The sequence below is a fragment of the Chenopodium quinoa genome, unplaced genomic scaffold, assembly GCF_001683475.1.
Source record: "Chenopodium quinoa cultivar QQ74 unplaced genomic scaffold, ASM168347v1, whole genome shotgun sequence".
Classification (NCBI taxonomy): domain Eukaryota; kingdom Viridiplantae; phylum Streptophyta; class Magnoliopsida; order Caryophyllales; family Amaranthaceae; genus Chenopodium; species Chenopodium quinoa.
The window spans coordinates 5655932-5664595 of NW_018744878.1; the positions used below are offsets into that span (position 1 = coordinate 5655932).

Here is an 8664-nt window from a genome sequence, read left to right on the forward strand (position 1 = left end):
TTAACTATTGTTTAATCAACAAACATAATGTAAATAAAGCTGGGGAAAAATAGATACTTGCCTTACAATACGTAGTATTTCTTTTTTCTATAGAACATTATCCATAAAACAAAAATTGAGATTGATACCACTAACGTTTGATAGATCTGAACCCATAATGTGTTGGAGCTTTTTGTCTAGTTGCCCACACCTTTGCCACGTGATTTCATGTTTAATTCTTCATCAATGTGCATGCAGATCTTCCATCAGAATTGAAGTATATACTATGATAGTAAATTGATTAAACTTCCATTACACTCAAACTGTTTACTTCAATCTATTCACATCTCAGGAGAGGTTCAATCCCTACTACTCTGCTATTAATGGTTTGGGAGATGCCGAGATGGGATTCCCTTTCCTCCCCCATTCTCCCAAATTGTTTATTAGCCTGCTTTAGGTCTGGGTTGAATCGTGAGAGGTTCTTATCTGATAGTATTTTTCATCTTATAATACTTACCTACTAAAAAAATATTGTAATATATATATGTACATTACATACGTCGTCATACATCAATATAAACGAATTTGGCCATGTTGGCATCAACCATTATTTGCATACCTCTACGAATCAAAATTAGTCTTTTGGAATAATTTTTTTTAATACTAATTTCTCTCGACTAGACATCATCCCCACTAGAATTTCGGGCTAGATTTAGGGTAACAAGTTTATTCTTGGTGGTCCAACTCATTTTTGTGCATGTAAAGATTGTGGTGATTAAAATAGAAACTAAAAAGCTCGTTTTTAGGCTTACTAACCACTAAGAAATAGTTAAAGAGTGGTCTAAGCTTTTAGTAATACAAGGTAGTGCAACTTCGAAGTATACGAGGCAAGGTGAAAGGCCATGCTAGCTGGCTAGCTGCTGTATTCAAAAGCATGAACCTTACCAAACCATTCTCCACAACATAATGAGACTATGTGATCCATAGTTGCCAGTTGGTGACTGGAACAACAATCTCTTGTACTCTGTCTATGAATGTATGATACTCATACCATATAAATTCACTAGTCAGTTACGTCCAAATTCAACCTGACTCGCCAGTGTATTACTTATTAACACTCGCATTGATTAAATTTCATAACTAAGCACTAGACCTATCAATTCTTAACCCGACTTAGAGTCTGTTCTCATTGACTGAACTGAAATGAATATTTTATAAGAGAAGGAAATTAGGAGCTGAACTAAACTGAAAATAAACGTATGACAACATAGTTCTATTCTCTTCAGCTTAATTTCAGTTAAGTTCCTAATTTCCTTTCTCATAAACAATTCATTTTAGTTCAGTTCTGTAAATCAGATTAGGCCCTTAAATGCCTTAATAACCTGATTTGAACACAAACCCAAAGTATTGAGAGCAAATCGAACCTGACCTCAATCAGACCAAAATAATCTGAACTCGTTTAACTCATTTATCATATTTTAAAATAATACTCCGTATTAGAGATTTACACTGTTTAAGATTTACACAACCCAAATTTTAACTCGAATCAAATCCATTAACCCAAATTGACAGGTCTACAGAAGTACACTTAAAAAAAAAAAAAACCACGTAATTTTAAAAATGTTTTTGGTTCACCGGCTACGCGCACTTTAGCAAAACCCCATCTCTCTCTAATATCTAGGATTCTAGGGCACCATCTTTATCTCACCCGCCATTACTGTAATTCTTGAAGCTTTTCTCTTTCTTTCTTCCTCCATTAAAATGGTGAGGACTGTACGACCTCATCATCAGCCTCAGGAAGACGAAGAAGACGACGCTGAAGATGTTGCTGCTGGTACTGACACCTCTTCTCACCGAGGTCTTTTTCTTTCTTTCTCTCTCTTCTTTGAATTATCATCTTTAATTAGGGTTTCTTGAATTGTGATGTTTGTAATTTGATATGGATGGATTGAATTGCTGAAAATGTTGGTGAATTTCACCAATTCAGAGGGGAAAAGCGCGGAGCAGAAACCTAGTAATTATAGGTCGAAGCATTCGGAAACTGAGCAGCGTCGGAGGAGTAAAATTAATGAAAGGTAATTCAATTTTAGGGTTTGAATTTCGTTTTTTGGATTTAATCTTGATGCTTTATTCGATATAATTTCCCCCAATTTTGGATTTGCTTTTGTTATGCTTGTTGAATTGCTTTGGGATTTATGATATATGTGTTTGGGTATTCAGAATTTTGAGAAAATTATTACTGTTAACTGTTAAGTTTGTGTGTTTTGATTTTTTGTGAAAATGATAAAGATGTGGTTTTGTATTGGATTTTTTTTAATGATTGTGAAGAATGAATGTGTAGGCTAGTGAAAAATGTTGGTAAATTTCACCAATTCAGTTTCTCTCCGAGTCTATGTAAAGTCGTAAAAGGCTGGAATTGGGAGGTTATATGAAAACCTGAGTAGGATTTGGGAATTACTCTCCAATTTCTGTACTAGTTTAATGCTACTGCATCTTTTGAAGGAATTGTACTTAGTCTCGAGGTCATTCTGTGCGGGGAACTCTGTGAATAAGTTCCAATTAGAAACAAAACAGATGTTGGTGCGGAAGCTTAATATGTAGTAATGGATAAAGTTTCGTTACAAATCAAAGTTCACTTTTCCTAAACTGTTTTATCTTTTAAAATAACACTTATGCTGTTTCATTGCCTCTAAAAGTGAGCCATTATTGTTCCTATTTCAAATTTATGCCCTAGCAAGGGCTTCAGAGGTCTATTTTTAGCGGTATGCTGCAACAGTCGTTTATGACGGTTTATTGTTTTTGTAATATATGCAACTAAGGGGGTTGCTTAAAAGATACATGTTGAAGACCGCATGGTTGCTATCTTTTCTGTGCTCTACATCCTGGACCAAGATTCATTTCCTTCATTTCTCCCCCTCCTTTTAACACCCTTATCTGTCTCTCGCTCTTATTCTAAAAGTGGGAGAGTTCTGGAATGAATTGTGTTTTTGACACATAACATGTATCTACAGGTTCCAGATATTGAAAGATCTGATACCCCCAAATGAGCAAAAGAGGGATAAGGCCTCGCTGTTACTAGAGGTGAATAATTCATTTTGCATGTTTTTGCCCTTTTTAACTATATTACTTTATCTCTTTATTTCCATTTGGTTCCTTGAGAGGGACCTTCTCTCTGAATTGGAGGTGACAAATTGTACAAACTTTGAAGGTTATAGAGTACATCCGATACCTACAAGAGAAGTTGCAAGTTTATGAAGGACCATATCAACAACAAGCATGGCCTCATGAGGCCACCAAATTAATACCATGGGTAAGTTAGTGTTTGCACCTATTCTTGTGAGTTTAAAATCTAGCCTACACTTGATATTTTTGAGTGTGCTTAGATGTGTTCCTCTTATTATATGTGTACGGAAAAATAGCTTTTAAATTCTTTAGCTTTATACATAGAAGTTTCCTTGTTTTTTTTTTTTTTTTTTTGAGAACCTCTAGAAGTTTCCTTGTTAATTGGCCTTTTCATTTTTTTATAGTGGAATAATAGGGGTAGTGAGAATGTAAGAAATTCTTAATATGATGCTCTGATTTTAATTAATCCTATTATGATGCCCTTGAAGAATATGAGTAAAATTATTCTAGTATATTTTTCCATTGGTAGTGTTTGTCTAAGATTGTTTGCCTCTTAAAACTGGCCATTAATATTACTTGATGATATCTTTCGAATAGTGGTAAGAAATTTTCCTAGCCCTCGTGTGGTTTCCTAGGAAATTTGGGTTGTTAGGCCTATGTTATGATTTTGGCTAGTAATAAATTGCTTACAAGTTGCTATAATCCATGTTAAAACCATGTCAGTGGATAGAAAATTTGATGAATCGTGGAAGGTAGTGTCCTTAAGTCAAAAAATGGTTTATGAGGCTGTAGAAAACACTTAGGCTATGTTTGGATAACAAAAAAGGAAAGGAAAGGAAAGGAAAGGAAGGGAAGGGAAAGGGAAAGGGAAAGGGAGGGAGACAAACTTCCTTGTTTGGATAATATGTTGGGGGAGGGAAGGGGAGGGGGATGGAGGGATCCATTTTCCCTCTTCCTTTAACAAAGACCATCCCTTCAAAATTGGAGAGATTTGGAGGGAAAATTGAGCTCATCATTTCCTCCACTTTCCCTTCCTTCCCCTTCCTCCTATTTCCCTCCCTTCCATTTCCCTTCTAATTTGTTATCCAAATATAGCATTATTAAAATTTGGTTTTCCTTGATTAAGGCTATATTTTATGATTGACATCAATAGAATGGTCATGGTATTAAAGTCATTTAGAAGGCTTTCACCCACTTGCTTTTACGACACCTAATGATGATGGGAACGTCGGACTTGAGGTATGATGAATCTGTGCAAAGGATTTATGTAATTTGAGGAGAAAATGGGAATTTGTACTTTTTGAGAATATTACCTTCTTTTCGATGAGTTGTCATCTTTTTTCTTTTCCTTTTTGTACAATTTTACTAATGATGTCTTTTGACGTTAATTCTGAACACTTTCTCTCTCCCTCTCTTCAATAATTCTCAATTATTTTCTCTCTTTCTATCTCTCTTTAATCCCATATGCACATGTGTACTCTTAATCATCAATTTTAAGGAATCTACAACCTTCTTAATTCTCGTGAAAAAATCTAAATAGGCTTTCTATTATGTGCCGGAGTGAGTTATACATAGTAGAAGTTACAAATGAAGAAATTAAGCCACTAAGGCAAATTTACAAAGAGACATCTTCTTGCCTAAATGCATATGGAACTCTGTTTTAACCCAACTTTCAGCGAAGCTACCTATTAGAAGCTGAACTCTAATAAACTCCCAATGTTGGCTCTTGAATGTCATAATGGAAGGTTAAGCTCAAGTAAATCCTTAAAGAAAATGGGAGAATGTATATACCTACTAATCATAATGCATGGCCACACATAATAGCATAACTCACTTTCAAATGTGAGAATGCAGTTTCAAACTGACCTGGTTATTGCACCAGTGCTCATGGATTATAGTGCTGCTTTGATAATTTAACTTTAATGGCCCAACCTGTTTCATTATGTCAATTTCAAGTGACCTTTTTTTTTTTTGTAGAATTCTTAAGCTTTACTTTCATTTCCAAGTGGTTTCATCCTCAAATGACGGGTGATGGGTATATATCCTTATTCCAGGTTCGCAAACAGCCTCTTTTAATCTTCCCTGTGACCCTGTGCCTTTGTTCTTCATAAGTCAATCTTAAGCCTTAAAAGCAAGTGTGGCTCAATCAAAAACCCAAGCATCTATTTCAAATTGAACATAACAAAGCAGTGTGGACATACTCTCTAGAGGCATTGGAACCTGAAAATATACCTTGAGAGGCCGAGGATAGGAAATCAATACTTAAATTCCGTTTTGAGGCAAGATGCTCCTACATCAGGATTGTAGATAACAACAATTGTACCTTGGTTGTCTCTGGTAAAGGCTATATGTCATGGTTGAGTCTCTTTAAGCTTCTTATTTAAAATGGCCAAATGGGTGTGAAGTCTTTCAAGCAAGTAATTTTAGGGTCCCTTGAGACCCGTATTGGCATAAAAGCTGTATTATTGCTTTATCATGTTTTGTGGGTTTACCCCTATAGCTTCCTTTTACAATTTTGTTCATGTAGCCAAAGAAGTAAAGATCTTACAGATCGATTTGTTTGGGCCTGATGCTAATTCAATAATTTGGCCCTACCACTTTCTTTTATTAAACTGCCTTAGTAACTATTTTCATTTGTTGCAACCTTTGAACAGAGAGCTAATCATGGGCCTGTGGACAACTATGCTAATCATTCTCAAGTCATGAAAAATGGCTTTCTGGATGAAAATTCTTCAGTGCAACCCATGACAGCCATACAAGGCTCAGTGGAGCCGGAGTTCGGTGGAGAATTTTCCTTCAGAGCAGATCATCATCATGCTGGGTCAGTGAACCCCGTTGTTCCTATGAGCATTCCGTTGCAACCTTGTACATACCCTCCTGGAAGAGGTATCCTGCCTATTGAGAATGTTGCTTCTCATCCTCATGGATCATCTGCAGCTGACGGTTCTATCTTATTAAGTGAAGATGGCACATTTGAAAGGGGCTCAAGTAGTGTTTCTGATATTTATTCTCAAGGGTATATCTATGCAACCCTATTTACTTTTGCTTGGCTTAAATAAAAAAACACTCAATTTCCCCACCATGATGAACTAATTGGACAGTCGCTCGTTGGTTCAATTAGGTGGTAGATATGTGTAGTAGAATTTTCTTGTTTTGTGTGCATAAACAATGTTTAGACAGCTAGTGTTGTAAATTGTTCTTCCTTGATAGAATACATCTGATTTGCATGTAATAAATGGATTTATATGTTTGATAAAATTGAAAGTCCATGGTTTTATCTCCATGCATCTGATGGCCTTTGGCAGTGGTTTCAGCTGCATTAAATGTCATTGGATTCCTGCGTGAATTATTTGCCTTTTGCACTTAACTAAATTTTCTGGTGTTTGTGATATCAAAGACTCTTTCCACACCAACTGTAGAAAGAAAGAAAGAACATAAAGTATGAAGAATGCTTCCTGGGTCAAGATACTGACTTTGATTCTCTATTTCTGACTTTTGGTGTTGAGCAGACTGCTTAAGAGACTAACCCAGGAGCTACAGACATCTGGGGTGGATTTGTCACAGGCTAACATCTCAGTTCAACTTGATGTTGGGAAGGGAGGAAATAGCAGCTCAAATGCTATTGCCCCCACTATAGAGGTTGGTTCTGAGTTTCTTTTTCTTCTATTTGTTTTACTTTTTTTGAAACTTGGAGCTAACTGCTTGATAGATTGCTTCTGATCATGCTAAATCGACATCTACATGACTTTCTTGACTGTTGATAAGTGTACTTCTAGTCCGACATATGGACATGGTTAATTTGACTTCTTACTGGATTTTTGCTTCAAAATTTCTGAATTAGGCCTGTTTTGAACTTGAATTAAGGTAGCCAGAATTTGAGGATTTGGATGCATTAGTTTGATCTGATTTTCCATGACCTGACCTGAAGGTTGTTGACTTGTATTGTTTTTTATATACATAAACAAATTGGTTGTCAAAAGACATAAATATGAATATGACCTGAACTCGTTCTAAACCAAACTAAAATGAAGTAAATCTTCCATCTACTGAATATGATGCTAACCGAATTAAACCAAACCGAACATAGTCCGAGTGAATTAGATTGCCTTTTTTTTTTCAACTACATTGTCAGTAATTTCAAGTGTTAGCATACTAGTACGATTCTGCTATTCATGGGTTTACAATAACTTAATTCCTTGTCCTAACTTTCCATTTTCTGGCTTTTTAAGTTGTTTGGGCCCTAAAATTGTTATATACAAGGTGCAACCCAAAAGATATATTATGCTTATTTTGTTGATTAAAGGATGATTATTGCTCATTTATGTTGTCATCAAATGAGCAAATATTAACCTTGGGGGTATCTTGCTCTCGGCTAGTCGGGTGTATATAAGAAATTTCAGTTTGGGCCAGGTGTTGTTCCTGATATGCAGCACACATTCTAATTGATGGCTATAACACCCTCCCCCCCCCCCCCCCCCTCCCCTCTTTCCCTCCAAAAAAAAGAAAAAAAAAATCACTCAGTGTTTTCAGATTAAATATTGTTTTTTTGCTGTATTAAAAACTTCCAGTGTCTTTTCAGGATGTTGATAATCAGTCTCCAATAAATCAGCCCATATCACATGCTGTGGAGGTAAGTGCAAAGGAGTCTATCCAGGCTGCCAAGAGAATCAGGACTGGAGAAAGGTAGTAATAATCAGTCGTATAGGTTTTTTTAGTCTGTGATTGCAATTGGAGTTACGGCTCTTCTTTCAAATGGTAAGTGCAAATGAGTATTTAGGCTACCAAGAGAAAGCTCTACTTGTTTGATTAGTATAGGTTTTTTTACTCTTGTGACTTTATATGGGGTTTTGGCTCTTCTTTCAAATGTTAGTTTACCCTTTTTGGCCAAGGGAAAGAAGAACCAGGCTGAGTTAGAGAAGAGGTTTTCGGTGTCTATTTTAACCACATCAACCCCAACCACCAGATTGTAGATTCTGTTGTACATTTTTTTTTTTTTTTTTTTTGGGTAAGTGGGTTAACAAAAATAGATGCTAAATACTAGTATATTATGACTTGTAAATCTTTTTGCATTTCTAATGCGTCTCAGAAAAACATTGATTTCTCACTGCTGCTTTCTTATTCTAGCTTGGCATTTGCCAGCATTCCAGGTAAGTTGTAATGTTTAATATGAACTTCATGTTTGCGGAATGGATTTTCTGATAACATAAACTATATTATGATGCTTCTTTATTACGGAGTATCAAGTTTTAATCATTTTTTCTTCACCATATTCCGGTTATCAATATCATGGTACATGCTTTAGTCGTCTGACCTGTTGTGCTACTGCTACGCCCCCTTGTAGAGTTAGACGTTTATGTGAGGTGAATTTCATTTGAAAATGAACTCACAGGCGCCAATATGGCACAATTTCATCTAGACAACCTAGTTATCAGATCCATATTTGGTGGACATTAGTTAAATTGAGTCATACTTCGTATATAGTAACCTAGATTTTCTGCGCTGGATTTGAATTGTTTGTAACAAAAACAAAGTAACTTGTTTTCAACTCAAAACTGTTATTGA

At 35.7% G+C, this 8664-nt stretch overlaps 1 protein-coding gene across 1 annotated transcript; it reads left to right on the plus strand.

Annotated features, from left to right (window-relative positions):
- Positions 1-1341: 1341 nt before the first annotated feature.
- On the plus strand, positions 1342-8369 carry LOC110705762 (transcription factor BIM2-like). Its single transcript, XM_021883686.1, has 7 exons — positions 1342-1837; positions 1967-2054; positions 2991-3060; positions 3188-3289; positions 5757-6118; positions 6612-6741; positions 7682-8369. Exons 1-7 carry the CDS (start codon positions 1741-1743, stop codon positions 7787-7789), a joined length of 957 nt encoding a protein of 318 aa, XP_021739378.1. The 5' UTR covers positions 1342-1740; the 3' UTR covers positions 7790-8369.
- Positions 8370-8664: the final 295 nt, after the last annotated feature.

Excerpts from the sequence above, each read along its gene's own strand:
- LOC110705762 (XM_021883686.1), top strand. The coding sequence starts at position 1,741 with ATGGTGAGGACTGTACGACCTCATCATCAGCCTCAGGAAGACGAAGAA. Across the intron at positions 3,061-3,187 it reads AGGCCTCGCTGTTACTAGAG|GTTATAGAGTACATCCGATA; the intron begins GTGAATAATTCA and ends CAAACTTTGAAG. Across the intron at positions 3,290-5,756 it reads CCACCAAATTAATACCATGG|AGAGCTAATCATGGGCCTGT; the intron begins GTAAGTTAGTGT and ends ACCTTTGAACAG.